The sequence below is a fragment of the Salarias fasciatus genome, chromosome 23 (assembly GCF_902148845.1).
Source record: "Salarias fasciatus chromosome 23, fSalaFa1.1, whole genome shotgun sequence".
Taxonomy (NCBI): Eukaryota; Metazoa; Chordata; class Actinopteri; order Blenniiformes; family Blenniidae; genus Salarias; species Salarias fasciatus.
Window position 1 is genome coordinate 14,838,674 of NC_043766.1, and position 25,250 is coordinate 14,863,923.

A 25,250-nucleotide genomic window follows, 5' to 3' on the forward strand; every position below is an offset into this window, starting at 1 on the left:
GCATGAATGTAGTTGCTCATTTATTAAAATCTACATTTTTCCCTCCTGCAGGATTGTATTGTTTGACAAAGTTCAAAAAAGATGGCGTAAGAAAACAAAAGGCTTAACACAAAATTGTGGTACCGGACTGAGCTGCAGCGTTTTACGAGCATCGCCTCAATGGAACTTGCCTATTTCAAGATGTGAGAAAAATGCTTCAGTATCACAAAATGTGTGTTTGTGAAATAAACTGAGTGGAGAGTAGCTGTAGTGGATCTAAATCGTGCCCAAAATTTCAGTGATGCTACCCCATGCCATAGAAATCATTGTAAGACACACCCTCACAAACATACAGGCAAATTTACATTGTGCAGAGTTCAAGAGGAATTCAACCAAAAAGCTCATTTTTAGGGTTTTGACCTACTGATCCACTCAGAACTGATATCTACTATTGTACATTCTAAACACTCAAAAGGAGATGAACACACCCATGGGAACTTAAAGTGATCACGATGTAGGAGTAAAAAGATGTTATTATCTCAAAGCTGAATAATAAATTTCAAGTGTTAATATGTTTTTTTTTATGTCAGAACAAGTAGGAAAAGAACTTAAAAACTCTTTTTTAGTGAAACTCCTCTCCAGCGTCTCATACAGTCACATCAGTGCTTTACTACAGGTCAGTTTAAGACAGTCCCTTTTATTAAAATTACTTACAGACTTTAATACAAAGCACCCAACTGAACTCGTTGTCATTTTTCTATTCATACCCCATACACAGAGAGCTCTCATGCTGCGTGGTCGCTCCATTTAACATCAATGCCCTTTCAATGAAGAGGTGTTTAAAGTTACCTGCAATTCATCACTTGCCTGCCGAGTGAAAACCTGTATAAAGATGAGAGTTGTAACCTGCAACTCTACACCTGAAAACACTTTGTTCACAAGAGGAGATGTAAAACTCCCCTTCAGCTCTGATAACACTATTTCAGTGAGGGTTGTGTGGTCATTTTGTTGCTAACTGGATTAGATGTGTGAGCAACACGAGACATAGTCAAATGTTTGCTGCTGTTATTTTTTTTTTTTTTTGCCTCCGGGTTTGATTTTCTCTCTAATTGAAAACATGTTTCATAATGCCATGTTGCTTTGTTGCTTGTCTGCTGCTCAAAGCCCAGCATGAGCAGCTAAAGGTCGGGGAAGCGACTGGGATCCTCTTTGTAGTCGTTGGGAATGGTAAAAATCGATTCGTCAAACTCATCATAGCGAAACTCCTGAAACGTCACTGTGGCTGTGATCGTAGGAAAGACGGGGATATCTGCAGAAAAACAGTAAAGAGGAAGCCTTACTTTCAGTGACCATGAAACGGACAGCCAGATTATTTTTAAAAGATGTGTCGACAACTTGTAACCAAATGCCATAATGTCAAATCTTTATCAGCTTCTAAAAGTCAACTTACCAAGTTTGACGGGAAAACCAGGAGGGAGCTTCATCTGAACAAACTCCCTGAGTTTATTAAAGTGCTTGAATGGTGCAATCACCTCCAGAACATTCAGTAACCTAAGGCATAAGATATAAAACTTAACCATAAGCCAAGAAAATAAACCACAATTATGCCTTTAACATCAGATATTACAAAAAAAAAATCATAAAAATAAAGCTAATGATCTCTATTAGAGTAATCAAATAAAGAACCATAAATACAGCATAATGGTAATTCCTGTCCAAACATGAACTTGGAAAAGAGAACTGTGAAGCTTAAAAACTTACGATTCAATCCCGAGAGGGAATTCTTGACTCATGGCTATCGTGGCTTTGAAGTTTTTCTTGTTTTCTTTGCAGACCAGCTCTCTTCCAAGATGAGGTGCCCTGAGTGAAGAGACAGTCTAAATTTAATCTGAGCACGAAAGCCGCTTAAAGAGAAAGTGTTTACATCTTGTCCTTAATGCAGACCTCTGTTGCATCTCTGATCTTATGCTACGTCGTTTCATGAAAATACATACATATCCAATACACCAATATCACTATTTGATAACAAAACCTCTGCTTGTTGTGTGGATGGCATGCTTGTGAAAAAGGTCAGAGAGTATAAAACCTTTGGAAACTGACAATAATAGTAATCATCTTCTTTCAAGTGCACAGTGGCACTGTCCAAACAAGAATGAAAACAATAAAACAGCCGATATAAGCTTACTCAGTATGCATTCTGGAACAGGTGAGTTCTGAGTCTGGATTTGAACTGGCTAAGTGAACACATTCAACTGTCACCATGTGGATCATGTAGCTGAAGGTGTGGGACCTCCATCTGTAGTGGCGCTCATCAGCTCAAATTACTAACAGGCTGAAAAACGTCTTTACGGTGCAGTTTGCTGTTCCAGCTCTCTTCATGATACAAACCGATATGGTTGTGTCTGATTTTTTACTCAACATAGTTTTAGTTATCTTTTAATGCTTTTTATATTACCTGTGTTTTTATTCTTTTGATTTGTTTCACCTACATTTCTTTTGTTTTTGTTTTTTTCTGTATCTTTTTTCTGTTTCATAATGTGTGAATCTGTGCATTTGCAATTCCAAAAGGTTGTAATACTTTTTCTTGCCACTTTTTATCACTGCAAGATTTAAGAAAGTTTGTTTTGGAAGTTTAATTTCATAAACTGATCTTCCCAGATCTCCCCATGACAGTATTTTGCTCAGGCAGAGTGTGTGCTTGTCTTCAAAACTACCCTTACTTTCCATTGTCAGCAGTTATGTACTCCTCCCAGGATATAGTGTTTGGTGAAGGTGGAGTGAGGGACTGCCTCCTTGCCGGCTGAAGAAAGAGGAAAAAAACATACATGAAGAGCAAACAAAAACATTAAGCAGCGCAAGCTCACACTTGAAAGAGCAATTCATAGTAGCCTTAGGAAAAAAAAAAATCATCACAACAGAAAATAGTTGAGCTGCATAGTTCCTCACACAGAGCAGTGCAATGCTCAACAGCAGCCAGTAGAGGGCCTCAATAAGTCACTAAACTACCACAACTGTTGACCTCCAGGGTCAAACACATTATGCAACTGCAGCCAGAAACCCGAGAAAATAAAACCTGGTGCTGTTTCAAAGTGAGGACTTCAGTTTAGCTTTTCACACACTTCCATTGTACACATGGTTATTTCAGCTCGCGTGTGATATACAGATTAAAAAAGTCATCAAGTAATCAAAGCGGTTAACACCACCCACGCTGTTGTGTGGCTCAAAACGACTGTTTGCTGGAATGAAATGTGAAGGATTGAAATGGAGAGAAAGAAAACCACCTGTTGGTAAAATTGAAATGTGTTGCTGCGGTGGTTGAGCCAACGTTCATTTCAACCAACACGTCATGGAAGAGAATTAACAAAAAAAAAAAAAAAAAAAAAAAGTCGACCTTTGTCCAAGAACAGGAAAGTCTGGACCTGCAGATGAAACTGGCCTCTGCTCTTCAATGCCAGTTTACTTACTCATTACATTACCACAATCTCTTTAAAATACTCAAGCTTGACAAGAGAACACTTCTTTCATGAGAACTTCTATTTTGAACTGCAAACAAGGATGCTGAAAAATGTGGGTCTCACAGTGCTTAAACAGCTGAATCAGCTAAGGGGGAAATACTGTTCATATTCACACATGAAGTCATAATTTCTGGTGCTTTTCTCTCCGCAGCACTGTGGTCGCTCTCGTACTCTGCATCCGGCCCAAAGTGTTGTTGTGATGAGGACAGAGGCTGTGAAGACCAAGGACTGCTGGTATGTTAGTAACGCAGCCCCATCATTCCACAGCACTGGGGATTTTAGGTTTCATCCATGTGATCAATGGAGCTTGTATCCACAAACCAACCTGGTTTTCACTGATGTAGCAAACAGTCATTATATCGCAGCGGCTGCTGATCAATGCACATTAATGTCCACTCACACGCTAAAAGTAAGAACCTCTAAAGTGTGACTTCTTTCTGCTTGAATAGGAACAAGCACTAATTCAAAACAGTAAAAAAGGAATGGAGTACAGAGGACCCACTAAGAATACAAAGCACACCACAGAACAAAGAGGACTCCACAAAAAACAAGTGGGCATTTAAAAGGCATTCATTGAGTGATGAGAGGCTTTGTCTTCACTATGCTAGGCTTTATGCTTGGTGTTCACACAAGGGCTTGCTAAGCAAGCTCTGGAACATACTGTAGTGAGGATACAGAGGTGGGTGGGAGAGGTGTAGCCGTGAAAGAGCCATGTGGCTTTCACCACTGGGTGGTGATGCAGGGACTCAAATCCATGCACTAGGTAAAAAAGGAGGCTGTGGTTGTGTGAGCTTGTCATTCTGTATCCATATCCAAAACACATAAAACATCAAAGAAACATGAGCAGGGACCCAGACAGGAATTTTTCAATAAACCGTGAAGAGGTGCTCGAAAGAGGGCCATGCTGTTTCTACTGGATTTATGTTTCAGCCGGTGCAGCGGTGAAATACTATGAAGTTTATTCTGCCTGAGACACTCAGATCCTACCCCGAGGTTCCAGCGGGACAGGACAGTTTCAGGATTGGACTGGTGGTTTCGCTGCAGGCATAAGTGAACAACATCGGAATCAGTTGATTGCAAAGTGTTTCAACTGGTTCTTATTCTTCGCTGAGAAAGTTTCCACTGATGTACACATAAGCTAATATTCTGTCTCTTCGTTGTAACAATACAGCTGTCTAGTCAGTCTTGTTAATGAGAAAAAAAGAAACAAAAGTATAACCCTCACACTGACTTGCTCCATTACTTCATTAGCAAATGACATCTCAAAAGTTAAATTAATACAAAAACAAAAAGAGAGTGGTCTATTTTCATGTCTACATTAAACAGCAGAAAACTACATGTTATATGTACAAAATAGAGAAAAATGGCAAGAGAAAGGCTGAAGTGACTGATTTCACTTACTTGATAATCAAAACTGAATTACGGTATTTAAATAAACAACATATAAAGCACCGAAGACCCCTCCAGATGGGACTTAGAGCAGTTATAACAGATACAAACTCATCAGTGAGTTATGTATCAGGATTTAGAAAGGGACAATAAGAGCACTCGACTGGCTTCACTTCCTGAAACAAAGCTACATGAAGCTACAAAGAGTGGATTCAGCAAAGTTTTAGTGTTTCTTCTTTCAAAGTAGATGTTAGTTTTTGCGGCTCGTATGACAACAGTGCACATGTTTATAGACGCATCTACGTAATCTAGTTAAGTTGTCATGGCAGTGTTCAGGTGTCCAGGTGACCAGTCCGAGTTTAATGTCCAACTCACCTCAAAATTCTGCTCTATAAGGTTCCCTCCTTTGCTCAGACTCTCCATGATGGCTTTGTTCCTCAAGATGTCCTCTTCGCTCAGATGCTCTCGCCTCTTCCTGGATTCGAGCACCAGGCCATTCACGGAGTAGAAATCTGCAAGGAAGTTTCCCACGCGTTCCTTGAGATAAAAGAAAACAGATAAGTATCCGCCACTGAGTCACCAATTTCCGTTTTAAAGAAGTGTCAGAAGGACAGAAAGCAATACTCGCATATCTCATTCACCGCCTTCCGGCCCCGTCTATGTTGTTTTTAACCTCAAGCCTATCACCTGTGGTTCCTTTATGGAGCTATCATTGAACTTTCTCTGCTTATTTGCCGTCTTTCCGGCGACCCAGTGTGGAGGATGGAAGAGAAAATATCATCATGAAAGTTGTGGGAGTCTAATACACAGAATAGCAGAAACTCTCGGTCCCCGACCCAAGTCACATGGCAACCGAGGCAAGTTTCAATTGTGAGATTACCAGAGAATCCCAAGCAACAACATTCATAAGTCTGACTAATAACACACATTGGCCACAGAGCTTATTTGCGACAATACTAATAACGCTTTCAATATTCAGTGCGTGTGTGCGTAATGACTGTTGTGTAAAATGTCATTTCAGTTTCCTGTTTTAGTAACCTTCACAATCCCAACTTTCTCTGTCGGGAGAAAACCACTCAAAATTCCGTAAATTCCAGGACCAGGTGGACTCCTGTGACCAAGAGTCGTGTTTCTGAAACCTGAGATTGTGTAAGTAACAGACTCATGTTTGAAAAATGAAACCAACCGTCTTGTCCTCTCTGAAGAGCCAGCCAGTCTGTGCTCGGGAAAAGGTGATGGACTTTGTGGACAGTGTCGCAGAGTAAACGTCACTGCTCATCAGAATGTCCACCTCCTCTTCTGTCTCCATCTCTGACTCCTGAATGTAGAGTACATGACATGAGATTTAAAAAAAAAAAAGGGGGCTTTCGATCTACTTCCACATCAAGCAATGATAATAATCAACAAAAATACCAAAGACAAATAAATATCAATAAGTTTTATTTGAATAAAATGCTTTTTCCGAAAAAAAAAAAGTGATTACAGCATCCTTTGGGTGAATGAAATGAACATTTATGTTTATAAACAACAAAAATCTTTTACATATTTCCTGTTGCACTGAATACGTTATCAAGTCCATCGTTTGCAAAACTCTTTTGTGAGTGTGATATTTACACTACTGTGCACTGATACTTGAAGAACAGTTTGCACACTTAACTAAACAAGGCTATAAAACAGACTTTTGTCCATGCAAGGTGACGATGCATCCCAAACAGCCTTGAAATTCTTATTCAGTCACTTTCTAGCAAATGCACAACTTGCAAGATCTGGTCACATAAAACTTCACAAATCACATGTGGGGTATTAAATTCTGTATTCTGCATAAGAACTTTTATTTTACAAATCTGCTGAGTCTGTCTTAAACATAAACAGAACCAGAAATCGGAATGCATCACCTCTACAACGAATATTTAATATTGCTGTCAAACCTCTGAAAATAAAATGGCAGCTTTTATGAAGCTTAACTTTATGATGTCAGTGTATTAAACCAAAGTAATAAGGCCAGTAAGGAGTAGTCTTCCCATCAGTCCTCTTTTACATTTCAGTTTCACACACCTCATGATGTATCCGCTGGTAAACCTTCTGTTCGTTGTCCAGCACAACAAATGACTCCGAGGGAATGGCGTTGCCATTGAAGATGAAACTGAGATCGCCACGCTGACATTTCATATCCATGAAGTCTATCAGCGTTGTGTCCAACCTGCACACAGAAAATATGAAGACATTCAAAAAAAAAAAAAAAAAAAATAACAGGTTTACTTTAAGATTTTCTTGCAAGAGAAATCAATGTTGACAACCATAGAGCTGAATTAACTTTCAGCCAATTTCAGGTAAGACTGTGACAATAGCAGTGACAGTGTGCAATACTAGTCACTGTCAATAGAAACGACATCTCAAGAAGCTTCTCTGGCTATTTTACTAGGAAGCCCTGAAGTGCAACAGCAAAGAGAATAACTGATCTACTCTCAGGCACCAAGTGGCTCTATGTGTCAGTATGACCATGCTAACATGCCATAGCACGTGAATGTAAATGAACTTACTGTGACGGTTTTTTTTTTTTTTTTTTGTCTTTGTCTTTTTTTTTTCTTTCCTCTCATGACATTAGGATAATAGGAAGGCAGTTTGAATACCAAATTAGACAGCCAGAAGCTGTTTCTGAGAATAACGACAAGCTCCACATCACAGTTTCCCCTCATAAGGAAGAAGTACGCTGAGACGAAAATACAGTTTTATGAACTACATTCAACTGTCAAACACAGTGAACCAGCGTGGATGCCAAATGTAAAAGAGTATAACTGTGTATCGGCTGGAAGAAGGAGTGCCCTGCTCTGTCATATATGTTTGTAAAAACCTTTCACGATTGTGTGACTGGATGTGTAGATAAACCCCAAGACTCCTGAAAACTGCATCATTTGACCTGCTGCATTTCACCCACAAGGCACTGAAGCACAGTCACATGGATTCTCCCTGTTGTTTCACTGTTTTGACTGCCACTCTGTGTACTACTGTCACAACCTTTACGCTGGTGTTTTCTGTAGTCAGCACAGTAAATTGAAGAGTAATTCTCCATCCATGGTACTTTAAAATGAAACGCAGAAGTAACAGTTGAAGAAGTAACAGACTGTGCACAGTGGCTGACGTTCAGCTTCCTCATGCTACAAGCACTGATTTCACACTCCAGTTAACAAAACTAAGCAAGTGTGGAACTGCATTTGTGCCACAATCCTGAGCACGCAGTGTGAAATTCTGAGCACAAAAAAAAAAAAATTACTTGAGCAAAGAAAAACTTAATGTGAGCAAACTATCCTGTACTCAAAAAATATATTTGTATCTATCTAAATACACACATAAAAATACATTTTTGGATTAGTGGTGGATGACAAACACCTATGCTTTAACATAAACAAAGCATCTCAATGAAGGGTTATATCAAAGTACTACTGTAGTGCTTTTGCCTAGTGCGACAGGAGACCAGAACATACAGTATATTGCTGTTTCAATACAGCTTTAGAGTCGCCTTTCTCTGTGTTTGAAGTATTTATTAGAATAAAAACATTTAGAGACAGTGCTTACCTGATGTTGATGCCTTGCTTGTAGATTTTACATGCGTCTGAAGGTAAGATTCTTGAGAGCAAAGGCACTGCAACATGAAAGCATAGAGTGAAGACATGCAAAACATCCTGAAAGGGGCCTAAATTTAGAAGGTTGCATAAAAATAAAGTCCAATATTCCCTTTAAAACTTCAGAGGCATATAACCCTGTGGACTAGAGTGCCATATACCAGCAATAACATGTAGTTCTGCAGATAAATATTTAATGAGTAACTGAAGGCAGGAAACACTCATTCCGATTCCATCATTGAGCAGAAATGCAGATATACTTGGGCAATTCAAAATGACTGTAACAATCACCATTGAAAATACCTATCAGTCAATTAAAGAGCTCTTTTACTCAAACAGTGTGCCTTATACAGCTTTAACAATCCAAAAAGGGCACTGGAGAAATATTTACTGATGACTGTCCCCTTTACTGTTGCACCATCAACATTTACAAATGCACTGGTATCTCTTTTACAGTTTGCTGCTATCATACAGGCATTGTGAAATCTTTCCCAATTTGGTAATTATTCACAAAGAAGGAGAAGCACAAGGTAACCAATGCTGGCTCGCTCTCTGGGGTCAATCTGATGCACAGTAAGCAAATACTGATCAACCAGTTCTAGTGGAAAGTTGTTGTCTGTACTGCTACATATTAGGTTGAAACTCTATCATATCTCAGATCATGCATTTCTTCCTTTTAGTTTTACAACCTATGTCCATAAAAAAAAACCCTCTGAAGTTCTGGTATCAGCTGCCCTTTGGTTCTAAAAGGTGAGACATCAACACTAAAGGAAGGTGTGTGCAATGACGTTCTGTTGCAAGCGTAAATATCTGCAGAGGAACAATAAAGGTCTCTAATTACATAAGTTAGGCACTCAAGCAAACACCTAATTTTAATCACATTTTCTGTCATTTATATGAATGTATGAGTAATATATATACTAAGACGGTGATCTGGGCTGATGATATTTCATTGTATATTTATTATGCACATGTGTTAGTCAACTCAGCCAATCTAACACAGTCAACAGTGGAGCTTGACTCACCCCAACTTTGGAAGTCCCAGTGAAGCTCCAGGTAAAAGTCCCCAAGCTGTCAATGAGATGTGGAAACAAATTAATACAATTGTGTGCACTTTATTGGCAAGTGTTGTTCTCTTTGAGGCTGAACTTTTTGCCATAGCTGATGTGCAGTTATAATAAAGCAAAGTCTTTCTTACCCCATCTATGAAATTTAACAAACAAATATAAAAAACAAAAGGTCAATTTGAAAAACTGATTATGTGCACATTTTTTTCTCTCAGAATGTTATCCTTTGTACTAATACACATTTACAGAGGTCACTGCACCAGGATATTGATATGAAATTGAGTCAAAAAGAACCATGACCTTTCAATAATGAAGCCATGAGTCACCCAGTTCAACCATGAGGATCATTGTTTTGTTTTTCTGGACAACCACAGAGCTTTAAGGCACAGAGGAACAAGCAAAACCAGAATATAGGTATACAAGCCATTTGTCTATGCATGTATTTCTGTTCCTTTACTGATTTTGATGAGATTTCATGAGCATAACAAATATACAAACATCACCTGTATCATCTTGCACCATAAAAAACTGTGATAACAAAATTGATGGTTTAGATCCCATTGTTTCAATTGAAATCAGAATGAATTCCACAGTCAAACATTTTGCATGGGAAAGGACAAAAAAAATAGCCTTTTTGTCAAATCACACCTGGCTGACACAACTCAAGACGACCTTATTAAGATGTAAGGCGGGATGTATTGATCTAATCGTCAGCGGTGGTCTCAATCCATCTCCAGCTAATCACAACGCACCGGTGGGCTCATCAATTTCTCCAAGTTTTCTGATTTTTATTAGATGGCCTCTGCCTCATCACCCAGAAAGGATCTTATTATATCATATACAGCTCATGTTTCAGACACCGTCAATCAATTAATAACATCATTATTAATATTAGACATTGAAATGTGTTAGATGTGAAATCTAAGGATATTTTTTAAATGTGCCTTAAAAAAATCAAGTTGAATAATTTGATTCTGTATGTATTCAATCTCAACACGTGCGTGTCCCTGTGCATGTGTGCGCGCACGTGCATGTGTGCTCGCGTGAAGCAGAGTGTCATTGAACACAGGCACATCACGCAGCCTTACGGCATGTACTCAATAATTTCCCTGTATCCGTTTTGTTTTGACTGCAGTAATGTGAAAGTGTTAAACCTGGCTGCAGTCTAAAGGGGATGTGACTTTATTTCCTACTAAAAATAGGAGTAGGAGTACAACCAACAAAAAAATAAATAAATCTGACAAACAGAAGATCTATATCAACAGCTACAGGACTAAAGTAAGGACGATGTACCTCTTTTAGAGCTTTCAGGAGTTTGGGCCTTTTGTCCTCCACGCTCTCTCTGGACTGCTGCTTCAACTTCCTCAGCAGTGCTGTGACTGAAGAAGAGAGAAACAGATCAAGAGCAGATGTGAGACAAAATCACTGCCGAGTATACATTGCCATTCCGGTGTAAAAGTTCTACTGTTTTTTCCACTTACAGAACAGTGAAGCAATGAAAAATGCATTGGATGATATGTAATGTTCCCCAAACAGCTATTTTCTAAATAACACCTTGTTTCATTAAATCAGCAGAGGATTTATTGAATTATTAAAAGAACAAAAACACGGCTGTTGTCTGTGTAAAAAAAAAAACAACTGTTCTTCTCCATATGGTCCAGAATTCAGTTCTAGTTACAAAAGAAAGATATTATGATATATTTTCATTTTTTCAAAAGTCCTGAAACCTATCTTGACTTCAGAAAAATGCCAAACTTCAGTTTCATAGAGACACAGTAAAACGTATCCCTTCCTTTTTGCCCTGTGCTGACATCCGCTTTTACACTGCCAGCTTGTTAAGAGGTTGGTGCATTTTTATTCTGCCACATCATTTGTATAAATAACATGGATGTGCAAAAGGGAAGTGGATGCTAAAGTGTCTGCATTTGGTCACTGGGGTTGGCGACAAAGGTTAAACAGCATCAGGATAAATGGGTGAGATGGCACTGTAGAACACGACAAAGTTAGCCAGCTGGTTAAAATGGTACAGAGGGGCAATTCATGCTGTCTATGCTTATCTCTGGGTGAACACAAAAACCTGGTGTCATCTTGGTACTCTTGTGGAATCATTGTGCATGAAGAAGATAATATGACATGAGTAGTAAGGAATTTAGATTTCAAACACCTAAATTCACAGCAGGTGTTTTTGCTGTACTAAATGCAAGCAAAACATTAAGAGGTGTCATATTACGTTCCGGTGTATCACACTATGTTATGATCTACCACTGAGGAAAGTTAAAAAATGTTCCTTCTATCCTGCAATAACAGGACATTACTGAAAAGATTGAATAGAAGAAGGAGAAAAGGACAGAAGTATACTTTATGGATCCCCTTGGGAAAGATATTTCTCTGTATTTAACCCATCCTGTTCAGAGTTATTAATAATTACACATCCTGGGAGCAGAGGGCTGCTGCAGTGCAGTTCCCGAGAGCGGCTGGGGGTCAAAAGCCTTGATGAGGAAGCCTGTCGGCAGTGGGATTAAAACCTGCAGACCCCAGAACCTAAGCCCATTCCTTTAACCTCTTCACCATTGCCCCTTAAGTAATGAACAGTTCTTATCAACTTAATCCTCCATTGCCTTAATAGTCTCTTTTTGCAAACTTGCCTACAGTGAAAAGTGCTAAAGGCAAAGGGCATGCAGTTTACAATCACACCGAATTTAGTTTAGAAAAGCGCCACTTCCTTGAGTCATATAAACACTCCCAACATCATTCAGCCTATTACAGTGCACTCCCTGTATGGGTTCTAACAGTTTCAAGATACTCAAAACAAACAAGCCTCGCAGATAAGAAGCTGCTAGTTAATGATGTGTGCCTTTCACCTCTATAAGGACCTGCACAACAGGCATGTTCACAGGAGACCTTTAAACCCAAAAAGGTTAAAACGCACACACTGGTCTATATCGCCCGGCTGTTATTGACTTGTTAGTACATGTAAAAAAAAAAAAAAAAAAAAAATCCCAAATGAAAAATAACCCAAAATCCATATCCAACTATTGGGGTTATTTTAAAGGGTATTTGGAGTATCATAAGGAGTTGAGCAATGAGTTACTTTTTAGTGTTAACAATATTTTGACAATTTGATGACAACTACAAGGGAAGAAATGATCACATGAATGGGCAATTGATACATTTTTTTGTAGATGGTTATTTTGAAAACTGAAAATATTTGACATGTGAAAATCTGGAAGACCAACATTCGAACAGCAATGCAGAACAGGGCAGAACCATTCATCTGACTGCCGCTTGCACTCCTCTATGTCTATGTGGCAGGTCAGCAAACAAATATGTTGCTCATAATGTCTGACTTGTGCAGCTAATGTAGTGGCACAGAAGGTGCACAGGGCTCACTGGTATAAGTAGGCCAACACACACACACACACACAGACACACACAGACACACACAGACACACACAGACACACACACCATTACACAGGCCAACTGACTCAGACACAACTACCAGATGAGGTTGTTGTTGTCGTGTCCTGGCTCTCTAATGATTGTGGACAGGCTCAGGACGGGGCTCGTTCCTGATCTTCACCACCTCCCAGCAGGACAAGGAAAGGAGCACAACGTCACCATCTGGGACCACCCAGCCAACATCGGCTGACAAATATTCACCGACCATTTTAACACTAAGCCAAAGTGACTTCTCACGCTGGCATTTATTTACACCGACACTGATAAAGGCACTACCCCAGCATTAATCGGGTGGCTAATCTCTTTACACACAAGTGATAGGACACGTCACCATAAACTGTAAATATTGACAATTAGTCCCTGGATCAAATTAGACAACCGCTGTTGGCAGCTCTCTAAAAACCTGAAAACAATCAATATTGACACAGGTATACCTTGGAGTAGCTGTATAAGCCTCCAGGTCAGTCTGCCTGGAGATAGTAAACCACATGTCGCATCAGGAGCTCATAATATTTGTCATTACAAGCTGAATATCAACTTCACCAAGGTTTAGCATGGGCAATTTGGTCCTTTCATCTTCTTTCCCCATTTAATCCTTATGAAGAAATGGGGAAATGAGGTTGTCTTAATATTTGAACAAGTTGAATAAACTCAAAACAACAACCCAAATTGGAAATGTTTTATGAATGACACTATTTTTCATTATTAGAGTGAGGCCAATAAACTTCCAATACCTTTCAACTTCAATATTAAAAAGGAGAGCTTTGTCGAAGTCCGATTGATTATTAAACTACTGGTATCTTTATTCTCTAGCACCCGCTTTTAAATTCTGTTTGTTTCCATTGACTAACATCCAACAGGACTGGCTTTGAATGGGTTCTTGAGGCTCACAAAATAGTTTTATTGGTCAAAGATGATTGAGGCCAAAAATAACTCTATTTGAACAAAACATACACAAAGGAAGTCTATTTCTGGGCATTGCCCTCATTGCTTCAATTAATAATTTAAAAGTGACACAACAAATGGTATAAATGCAAACAACCTGTTTTAATTCGCAGAGGGAAACTGCTGAGTGATGGAGCTGTAAAACACATCTTTCATGTAGATACACTGTTTCTCATCATCCATTTGTATCAAACTGAAACAAAGCTACAAAGTCTCCACTTCCTTCACAAAGTCCTGTCAATTGCTGAGTCAACTGTAATGTTACACTGCAAGGCAGAACCCTGTTAGTTTGCAAAGACTCCGTGTTTATTCTACTGAGATGAGAAAACAGCCACTGTTTCCTCCGGTTATCATTCAACTTTATTATCATCATGGCAGCCACTTCTACTCACATAAATGGACAGCGCAGTGTGAATGTGTCTGAGTGTGAAACCTCTGCCATTTGCAGCCGAGCTGTCACTAAAGTGGTCTGTGTTGTATTTTGCTGTGCCATTAAAGATCACAAGTAGAGTTAAACAATAGTGATCCTTCTCTGGAATGAATTCGTACCTGTGTACAACAAAGGCTAAAGCGTGTTCTGTGTCTCAGCAGCCACCAGCTGATTCAGGTGTTTAACAGACTGTCTTACAGCAACCATAAGTCAGCTGGGTGAGGTTGTATCTCTACTGAGTGCAAAGAATCAGCCCTGGTGACTCACCCATGACTGACAAAAGACAAAATCAAAACAATTCCTTCTGTCCACTGAAATACAATGGCGTGACCACCAAGCCTTATGTCATTTGGTGTCAGTCAGACAAGGCACTTGTCACACTTATTCTGAAAAAGCTTTGCTCCCCATAAAAGACAGGACAAAAATATATATATATAGTGGAAATGCAGCCTGTCCAAAAGAAACTGAAAATCCATTTGAGGCATGGCAAAATGTTCATTCAGAGTTCATTAGAGGATTTAGTCAATAAAGACAATTGAATCTCCTGATCTGGCTGGGTAAAGGGTATTAAAGAGTTAATTAGAGGTGGCAGTCAACAGAGGCACTTTAAAATACTTAAATGACTGCTCAAAAGTTTTGAAAACTGGCTAGGGACACAAATTAATTCTCTGATTGACAAAAAAACCGGCATTTGTTGTTTTCAATCAGTAAGCAGCTATTTTAATATGTCCATGTTTACCAATAAACACAAAACAAATAATTTACAACATTTTAAGTTCTGTCCTCACTTGAGCTGTAGGTGGAAAATGGGTGAGATAAGTCCTTGAAAATAAACAGCCTATGTGCAGTGAGAGAAATATCTAATGAATTGCCTTTTCATTGGGGTACAAAAGCCAGAGGGCCTTGAGGAATGTCCCCTCTCTCTGAGGAACAAAGAAGGCAAGCCAGCATCACAGCCTCACTGAAAGGCAGCAGTGTGGAAAAATGTGAAGAGCCATTTGTTGAATTGGTTGTGTTGATCATAACTTAATTCTCCCCCCTCTCTGTTTTAACATATGAAATCTCTAATGCCAACACCCTTGAAAACACTATCATTTTAGAGTATATGGGCTGGCTGGCCAATGTAAATAACCCAGTTGCAGAAGCTGTAAGGTTTCAAAGCAGTCTCCATCAGTCACAGATACCCACTCATCTGACGGTCTCCATAGCTGATGGCCTCAGCAAGTGGACTCCATCCCTGGGCATTCTTCACCTTCACTGGTGCATTGTGGGCTAGCAACAGATGGGCACACTCTGCAAGGACAGTAAGACAAGCACATGGTCACTTAATATTCAAACACCGAATGAAGTGCAACCTGAAATTCTCCTCAAAATGGTGTTTGAAAACATTCAAGGATCAATTGGTGTTAGGATATTCAGACCAAATTCGCAAAAAGATACTGTTATGTTTAAATGAAACTGAATATTCAAAACATATCAAATGTTGGAAAATAAAAAAATGGTTGAAAATATTAGGCCATTTTAAATTTCGCAAGACATTTTAGAAAAGGCTGGATCAGAGGACTTGTGTGGCACCTCTTTTTCTTTTCACAGGACTCAGCAAATGTCTGAGAATTGAAAGACCAGATGTTGACATTTTGGCAGAAAACGTTGTCCCATTGTTGTATGATGAAACATCACAACTGTTCAACAACCCTGGGCCTTTGTTTCCTGATTTCTTATTTTGTGAGGCCCAAATGTTTTCTGTAATCAGAGGCAGTGAGCTGTTAAAAGTATTTCTGAACTCGATTCAGTGATATCCAGTAGATAACCGTGCCTGCATTTTACTGCAGCTCCACCGGTTGGCCTGAAACTCCTCGCCTCATCCTTTGCACAGAGACCTGGTTCACTGAGTCTTTTGATGATATGATACACAGTTGAAGGCTGCATACAGGTAGGGGTTGAGGTTGTTCCACATGTTTTAGATGTGGTTTGTAACAGACTGCTGAACCTCCACCCCTCATTACATCTGAGAAGCTCTGCCCCTCGGAAATGTTCCCTTCTTTACTCAGTCATAATACCAACCTGCTGCCAATTAACCTAATTAGTTGTCAAATGCTTCTACACTTCTTTTTTTTATGCATTCCTGTCAATTACTCTTCCGACCTTTTCTTATCTCCGTTTCCAACTTTCAAAATGCAACCATCCAAGCATCCACCTTTTATACATCTTAACCCCACTGTAAACATACATCCACATGACAGACAAGTTTTTCATATTGTCCATGAACCTCCTTGCAAGCATAATTCCTATCGCTCTGGTGAATTAAACACTGAGCAGGAGAGAACTCTTATTTTCCCTAAAACTTGCCTTCCACAGGGGAACCACCCAAAATGAGTGCTACTTAAATGCTTTACTCTGATTTTCTGTTATTCTTCAAATGCCGCCACACTCTGCTTTTATCAGGAATATATTTGACCAGATACCAGTGCATTCAGATGCAGGTGAAAGCAGCTACCTATAACATGTCTGATGCAAACTGGAGCAGTTTCCTGTAGCATGAAATCAGTGATTTGAAAATAATCCTGGTTTTACAGAGAGACGGATTGAGATAACAGTTGACCCATTAACAAGCAAGCCATATGGGATCTAGAGTTACACAAGTCTCAGCATCCTTTTAGAGTGTCTTTTGCTACAACATGAGGACAGATTCCCTGGAATTTAATGACAAACTCCCCATAAAGACATCTAGTGATGCTGTTGAGAGTAACCCTCAGAGCCGTGCCTGTATTTCAACAACTGGAAAACAGCCAGAGAGCTTTATCCCTTTTCAATGGCAAGATCAGCAGTAAGAGCACCACAAAATCCCTCCACTCTCCGGACAGATTGTCAACAAACTGTAGCCGGCCAAAAATGAAGCCTGTTGTTCCGGCTCAGCTGTCAGTTTTGCTGTGGCATCATTCATTATAACACTGGCATCTGTACAGCTCGGCCGCAGCACTGGGCAGCTCCTATGAGCAGGACGTAGCAAAAATGCAAGGCAAAGGTTAAGTGCTAGAAGTTTACAGTTAAGTGGATACGCCAAGCTCTCACTGGATGGGTGTGGAATTTTATTACATTTGTTTTACTTCACTATTTAGTGATCATTTTGCTCGTAGCTTCTTCCAAGCAGCCCAGCTTTCAGAGCAAGCTTTAGAGTTAACCTTGTGAGTCATTTAAACTTCTTCCTGTTGTCCTGTTCAGACTTGTTTTTGTGCTTGTGAATACAGGCAATTCAAAAACTAACCTCATGTGGTGTATTCACAGAATCAAAAAACAATACAAACATCCGCCTCTTGAAGTGAAAGTGTAGCACACTGTCACAATTTCACATCAACTACTGCATACCCACTATGTTTTATTGATGAGAAATAGGCCAGGGTCTCATGCATTCTTAATGACAGAAAGGAATATTCGACCTAATTAAACATATTATCCCTACAACAAAGAGAAGCGTGTTTATCCCCGGAGTACAGTTACATAAAAAACAAGTGGACATGTTTCGACACCGACACAGGTATTTAAGGCTACATTCCTATCAATAACAATTATTGGCCACGTTACTCCAGTAATGTACAGATTACATGAAGCTTCAAGCATGAAAGTGAAAATTTACATAAATCAAAACTTGGCTCTGGGAAGCTCACACCAGTGAGGAATCTGAGATTCAAAGACTTGGCTCACAACTCATTTTGAATGCCATTGCTTGTTAAATTTATGTCCAACTATGCTTAACACACAATTTAAATGATGTTACATACTGTCCAAATGCCATACAAACAAGAGTGGCTGATTTGTTTTATAGTGAATCCTATAATTAAGTAAATAAGTTGTGCTGGCACTGGACAGTCAGCTTTTTGAGTGCCTCACAACCAATGTGACATATGCAAACATTGTGTTTCTGCATTCGTCTAACCAATGACTGCAATTGAAAATGAAGCAGCTGAGAAGAGAGGTCAATATTGAGAAAATGCAGACGGTCAACTGTACGAGCACTCACTTTGTGACGTAAGCCCTCCCCCAAGCATTTGGCCGACATACATAGCTGTTAAATCCAATGATTGTGTAACAATAATGACAACATTTAGCAGATATATGTTACATAACAATAAAGACAAAAGCTGTGCCATGTGTCCCGAGCTGCACAACTGCAACCTCCTGGTCTGGATTTTCTAGTATATCAGGTATGATGAGCAAACTTTATCATGCATAGTGAATGAATGGATGGTGATTTGAGTCACTGTCCAGCATTAACACTGGGTTTCTATAGGAAGTGAGGTTAAGGATTTGCCCTGACTCTTGGAAACCATCCGCTATTCAGATCGGGCCTCTAACAGATTCAATTATACTACCTGCACAGCAAAATAGGCCACATAGGAATTGGTGAGAAACTAGCTCAATGTTACACGTTTGTCATCTCTCCATTTGAAGGTTACGGGTTAAATTTCACATCTTCCCCTTTCCCTATATCAAATCAAGCAAAAATGCAAATTGCTCCCAATGTATGTTTGATAGTTTCAGAATGTGTGAGAGCATTAAAACATTCAGAGCACAACACTGACTTTTTGGATTCAAGCGGGATTACTCTTGCAACAACACATCATCAGTAGGGTAAAACTAACCTGTCTCACGACGGCCTAAACCCAGCTCACGTTCCCTACTGGTGGGTGAACAATCCAACGCTTGGTGAATTCTGCTTCATAATGATAGGAAGAGCCGACGTCCAAGGATCAAAAAGCGACGTCGCTATGAACGCTATGAATGATAAGAGGCTTTCCTTCCTTTTCGTTTAACACTTGGAATTTTTTTTAACCTGTTCATTGTCCAGATGTTTTCAAAACTCACAGGTAAGAGAATACTAACATGTATAAAACAACACACAAAGAAAACCTTGTCCTCAGCATCCCATCAGTGCAGCCACACCCAGGCTGATCTCATGCAGTAGCCTTCAGCCTGTCTGGTCTGAGCATCCCTGGAGGACAGGGCCGCAGCTCAGACAAGATAGGCAAACTCATTAGCACAATCAATTCCATGGTGTCCCATCTGCACTTTGACACGCCACTCTCAGAATTACCAATAGGTAGTGGCAAAGCCTTCACTTTAGTGGCAGGAAATGAACTCTGTGAATGTGAAATCAATTGAAACCTTTGTTCCAGTGACAGAGTAAAAAGATGAGAATGTTAAATGCAAACAATCCTATGCCTGAATTGTTTACCAAGAGCCTGCTGCAAAATAGAATGAATTTTTCAAAAGCATGTTCTGAAGCATCCTTCTGAAACTGAATGGAAGTACCCAGTCACAAAGGGACTGTTCCTTAAAGTTTTATGAGCAACCTTTCAGCCAAGACTGAAAAAAAACTAAACAAAATGGTGTAACAATTTACACAAATGGTTGAAGCACCAGAGCGTATTCATTGCATACCCCAAACCTGAACATTTTCCTCACTTTAATTCCCATTTTGTAACGAGATTTCAGTTTGTTTCAGGGAAGCATAAAGAGCTGCAGCATCCGTAGCAAAATTTATAAAAAAGAATATTGTGATAATTCTTTTTTTTACAAAAGTTTTCAAATACAACTTAAAAAGGAAAAAAGAAGACAACATCGTCAGCTGGAGAGGTACAAGTGGAAACCTTTTAAGAGTTGACTAAGCAAATATTATTGGAGCAGAAAGTGCCATCTCCTATCTGAAGCAATAACCTCTCTACCAGCTTCAGTTGTTGAACTAACAATGTAACATCCATCAGAACAAGAGACCTAACCTACAACAATTATCCTGTTTCTTGCAGGCGAATTGTTATTCATTGCCCATTGATCCTATGTAATTTAATATCTGCTGACATTCAATCAATCCATTTTAGATAATGCACAACCATTAAGAGGACATAAAAGTTTTTTGTAGAATTGTGATTTTGTGATATGGAGAAACTCGTTCACACAGCTTCTTTACTCATTCATGACCTTCTTATCTCTAAGAATTGACTCAGTGCACTGTCACAAGGTCTTGTGATGCTTAACAAAACAAATGTGCACACAAAAACAGGAAAATCAACTGAGCTCAGCAGCAACAAAAGACATATGAGCCCACAGATGATTTCATTTGAAAGAGTAAGACAGATAAATAGATAAAAATAATCCAAATGTCAGCTGCATTGCTCACCTTTGTGTCCCATCATGACAGCGAGGTGCAGTGGTGTGTTTCCTGTTGGAGGGGAGAAAAAAAAATTGTTTACTGCCTTTGATAATACCAGCAAAGTGATGAGATGCTGTGACAAGCCGTTTGCCTTCAGGAATGTCATAGTTACCATGTACTGGGGATTCAAGTTGAAAGGCGGAATTCATTAAACACCAAATGATATGAGAAGTGTAAGTGTATACCTATTGTGTATTCTCTCCCATGTCAGCCTGTCTTACCAACTATTAAGCAGCTGCATATCGGAACAAGCTGGAGGATGGGACATGGCTTGTTAATAGGCAAGGTGCAAACACTGCACCACAACAGTGGCACTGTAAAAACACACTCTGGCATCTGTGTCAGATGAGGGAAAAGCCGAAGTTTATTTCCAGGACATAAAATAAGCCCCATAAGCAGCAGAGGTGAATTTCTTAAGAGGAACTTGAAGTGCATGATTGGGCCCTTCTTGTTGTGTAAAAGCAGTGAGTGAGCATTACTGCAGGAGGCATATAAACAGTGAAAATACAATCCAGGGCTCTGCTGCCACCCTCACTGTGTTAATCTGCCTGGACAGAGCGCGGGCACAAGAGAAGGTGTTTTGATGAGATACGAGCATTTTAATGGCCTTGACCCCAACCTTTACCCTATGGTAATGTTACATAAGGGATCATTTGAACACATTAACAGAAAATGGTTTCATCTACTTCAGAGGATATCTTGTCATACCGACAGCTAGAGTGTCTATGGACTGTTTTTAAATATCTGTCGATGGCATTTCTACCATCGGTCTAATTTAATTTATATTGAACAATATTTTAAATTTAATTAACAGAAATTTTTGTGCATATGTATAATTTCCAGAATCAGTAGTGGTCTTGGTAATTCAAAGGAGTCTAGAGTCAGGTGGGTGAGGTTTTTCAGGAGAATATGGAATGATGTGCCAATTGTCCGTAACACTGATTTAAAATTTTAATTAATAATGGCTTTCACTCATTGTCGAAGAAACACTGACAACAGCAGAACTTGTGTAAACTGGACAACAAGCAACTTCATAATATACCTTGAAATATTTTGATAATGCTAAAGTTGGCATAATTATCAATAGTAACTATCTGATGCAGCCTCATGGTGTTGGAATTCAGTGAAACTCAAGATTGGAATAAACACCAAGTTTCACATAAAAATACAAAAGCAGGAAAATGTGTTTTTAGGCTCTCAGTGAATCTCATGAATACATGCTGGCATTCCTCCTAACTAATACACTGAACATGATCTGTATAGGGTAATATATTAAAAGCAGATTGTTGAGGATACAAAGGATTCATTTCTTTCCTCTAATTGTATTGGCATGCAAATATCTCAAAACAGCAACAATCCTAATCCTTGAGCCTGTATCTGTCATAATGACAGTCAATACACATATTCTCTTCAGGAAAAACAGCGCTTTGATAGGAAGAGGTTTCACTACCACTACATAAATGTTCAAGTAACGCTTGACTTCTTGTTAAATTACTTTATGTCAGTGTTTTAATGACGACCAAATGTCTCTAAGTAATGCAGTAGTCATGGCTGTCTCTACATGTAAACAGCAACAAATCAAGTTTGTTTACAAAGTTCAGGAGAGGGTTATTTGGACACTTCACTGCAAAGTGTGTCTATCAGCCTGGGAATCTCACAGTTTCACATAGGAAAGGAAACTTTAATGCATCTCCTCCTCCAGACTGTGGACTCCAGTGTTTACACCAGATGATTGATCCCAGATGATCTACTTGACTATAACTAACACTCAGGACATTTCAGCACTGCTACAGGCTGAGAAGCCACCGTGCCCTGCAGGTGCAAACAACACACAACACAGCCCTCACACTTTGCGTTGTGCTGACATGAAGGAACTAGCTTCGGAGAAATTACAGGGTAAGAAGGATCCCTGCTCCTCTTCCATCCAGGCCTTTGGCAGGAACAAGCCTCGCCTACTTTCAAATGATGCTGAAGACTGATGGCCTATTAGCTGAAAACTAAGCTTCACTGGACCTTGAAATTAGTAGATAGTGTATGGTTGTTAGGGTCCTGATGATACGATAAGCAGCTGGTAAACTCACCGTGGATATCTTTCTGGGCGATATTCTGCGTCCGTATAAGCGAAGAGAGGCGTCGGACATCTCCCTTAAACACACACTCGTGCACCGGGAAGTCCTGCCCTGCTCGTATGATGGGGTTTTTGTTGTTGTCATCAATAACATCCGATGTTGAGAGTGTGTTGGTATTGGCATTATTTTGCGACTGTTGGTTCTGCTGCTGCTGCTGCTGTTGTTGTTGTTGTTGTTGTGTGGATGATGACTTGATTAACTTGTGATTGCTGAAGATTTTACTGGCTCTGCTCTTGTTGTTCGTTTTGGGGGCGGTGAACGTCCCGGTCGCAGCCTCTTCGTCCGGCTCCAGTAAATCGTCGTCCTTGCTCGGCCTGTGGTCCTTGCGCAGTGAGCGTATCTTCTCTCCGGTCATCTTCTAAACGTCTGACACGAGCGGGGCGGAGGAGGGTGTCGACCCTCCGGGCGAACTGATGCGACTCGCCCGCTGGAAGTCTTCGCGCAAACGCTGGAAATCGCACAACATGAAAACACTAAATCCTTCACCGGGCGCCCAAAACAAAGACAGTGTGGCAGTTGAGAGGGGAAAAAAACGAAGAACTACCAGCTTTCGTTCACCTGTTTAACGTAAAAACAAACAGCTCACTCTCCCTCTATCGTCCAAAACTGTCGCCAGTCGCTGCGCTGCACGAGCGGCTCTGTCGGCTCGTATGAAGACTATGCCGACGTCTTCCGCCCAGAAGTATCGCGAGACTTCCCGGAAAGGTTACTATCGGTCGCTTTTTAAAGCGGTACAGTAATCTCACTTTGAATCAATTTCAGAGAGAAAAACAAACCAAGTGCGGTGACATCTTGTGCAAAAAAGTAAATCTGAATGCAGCAATTAATCGTTTACTTAAAAAAGCCATTTATTGAAACGTGAAATGCAAGGAATTGTCTAAAAACCCATCTATCTGCTTTGTCCAGTTTAGGGTTGTATGGTGCTGCAGCCAAGCCGGGGGAAAAATTACCAAGGTACTTCCTGGACAGCTAACTAGTCCATCACAGGTCAGACATATACTCATAATCCCACCGACAATGTTCAGCCAATGACTCACCCCAACTGCATGTTTATGAATTGTGCTATGAAACTGACCCGTGAATGCACCAGGAGAACATGCAGACTGAGTGCAGAACGACCAGAATTCAGATTCCTGTTGGGGTTATTCTCACTGTGGAGCAGGAACACAAACCGAGGCATCCAGTAATCTCTTTAAGGAAAAAGAAGAAGAACACGTATTGGATGAGTACAATAATTTAATTAAATTCCACTTTATTTATATAGTGCAAATTACAACATAGTCATTTCTAGACACTTTTACTGAGGAAACCCAACAGTTCCACATGAGCAAGCATAAGCGACTGTGGAAAGTAAAAAAATGACTCCACTCCAGGATAATATAACCTTGTTTGAACCAGGAATCTAATGTGGTGAAGAAATTCCACAGAGAGGGATTCACTGGAGAGGACTTGCTATCCCAGTTCTGAGGAGCTGACCCTCAGGGAATGTACTCATGAAGTGGCCCAAAGTATATGAAATTAGCAGAATTTAGATAAGGATGTGTATGGGTGCAGATGCTTTGTCTCAATTAGGACAGTGAAATGTCTTTAGGGATAGAGTTGATGACCTTCAGACTGTATGATTCCTGTCAGTGTCAGTAAAGTGAAGCCAACTGTCTTCCATGTGATAATGTATAGGTGCAAGGGCTGAAAATGTAGACCAGAGGTCAGATCAAGTTGCAAGGGATGATAAGAGTCTATATGGAAAAGGTAGAAGGCAGTTTTTCCTGATCATGACCAGTTTGACCGGATATTTCCTACATCATGATATCCGGGCTGTTAATTAGGTGAAATAATGATCTTTAACAGCACTGTTAGAATAGAACAAAGCCTTTATAGCAAAGATTTTTAAAAAGTATATGATTGAGGATGGATGGTGATATACCAGTAAATTCAGAACCCACAACATCCTCAAAATGTGGCAAGATTGCAAAGCACTATGATACTGTACTGGGAATTTCTGGCACTGCAAATGAATCTTAAATGCAAGGCAGGGACTATTCTGTGTTAGTAGATCATTATGAATCTGAGCTTATGAAAATCACTTGTGGGGTTCCTCAAGGCTCCCTTCTTGAGCCACTTTTTTAAAATCTACATGCTCCTTCTTGCTCACATCATTAACATTATCATTATCATGGAACACATCTCTATATGTCAGTGTTAATGGATGACCCGAGGCCCTTACAGCTGTTGAGCATCAATGAAATTAATGAATGGATGTGTCAGAATTTTTTACAAGTTAAACCACAAAAAAACAGGGACTCCAAAGAGGAAAGGAAATGGACACAAAATTCATCAACCACATTAACACAACAAAAAACTCAGCTTGCTACCATCTGGAATATATATATATATATATATATATATATATATATATATATATATATATATATATATATATATATATATATATATATATATATATATATATATATATATATATATATATATATATACATATATATAATA

At 39.6% G+C, this 25,250-nt stretch overlaps 1 protein-coding gene across 3 annotated transcripts; it reads right to left on the minus strand.

Moving 5' to 3' along the window:
* Positions 1 to 561: 561 nt before the first annotated feature.
* ankrd13c (ankyrin repeat domain 13C) lies at positions 562 to 23,392 on the minus strand. 3 transcript variants are annotated; one of them, XM_030082646.1, is made up of 15 exons: positions 23,301 to 23,372; positions 22,695 to 23,190; positions 20,581 to 20,622; positions 15,594 to 15,698; positions 10,864 to 10,949; positions 9,529 to 9,574; positions 8,457 to 8,523; positions 6,939 to 7,083; positions 6,070 to 6,201; positions 5,259 to 5,420; positions 4,482 to 4,532; positions 2,700 to 2,779; positions 1,741 to 1,839; positions 1,430 to 1,530; positions 562 to 1,288 (listed from the first exon to the last, which is right to left on the minus strand). In XM_030082646.1, exons 2-15 carry the CDS (start codon positions 23,095 to 23,097, stop codon positions 1,158 to 1,160), a joined length of 1,650 nt encoding a protein of 549 aa, XP_029938506.1. In that variant the 5' UTR covers positions 23,098 to 23,190; positions 23,301 to 23,372; the 3' UTR covers positions 562 to 1,157. The 3 variants fall into 3 exon arrangements, with proteins under 3 accessions (XP_029938506.1, XP_029938505.1, XP_029938507.1); XM_030082645.1 differs by having other exon boundaries at positions 22,695 to 23,392; XM_030082647.1 differs by lacking the exon at positions 4,482 to 4,532 and having other exon boundaries at positions 22,695 to 23,392.
* Between the last annotated feature and the right edge of the window lie 1,858 nt (positions 23,393 to 25,250).

Bases quoted from the DNA above. Each gene is read 5' to 3' on its own strand.
- ankrd13c (XM_030082645.1), bottom strand. From the start codon at position 23,097: ATGACCGGAGAGAAGATACGCTCACTGCGCAAGGACCACAGGCCGAGC. The intron at 5,421-6,069 runs GTTGGTTTCATT...TTTTATCTCAAG, and splicing joins TCTTCAGAGAGGACAAGACG to GAACGCGTGGGAAACTTCCT. The intron at 1,531-1,740 runs GTAAGTTTTTAA...CTTATGCCTTAG, and splicing joins TTCCCTCTCGGGATTGAATC to GTTACTGAATGTTCTGGAGG.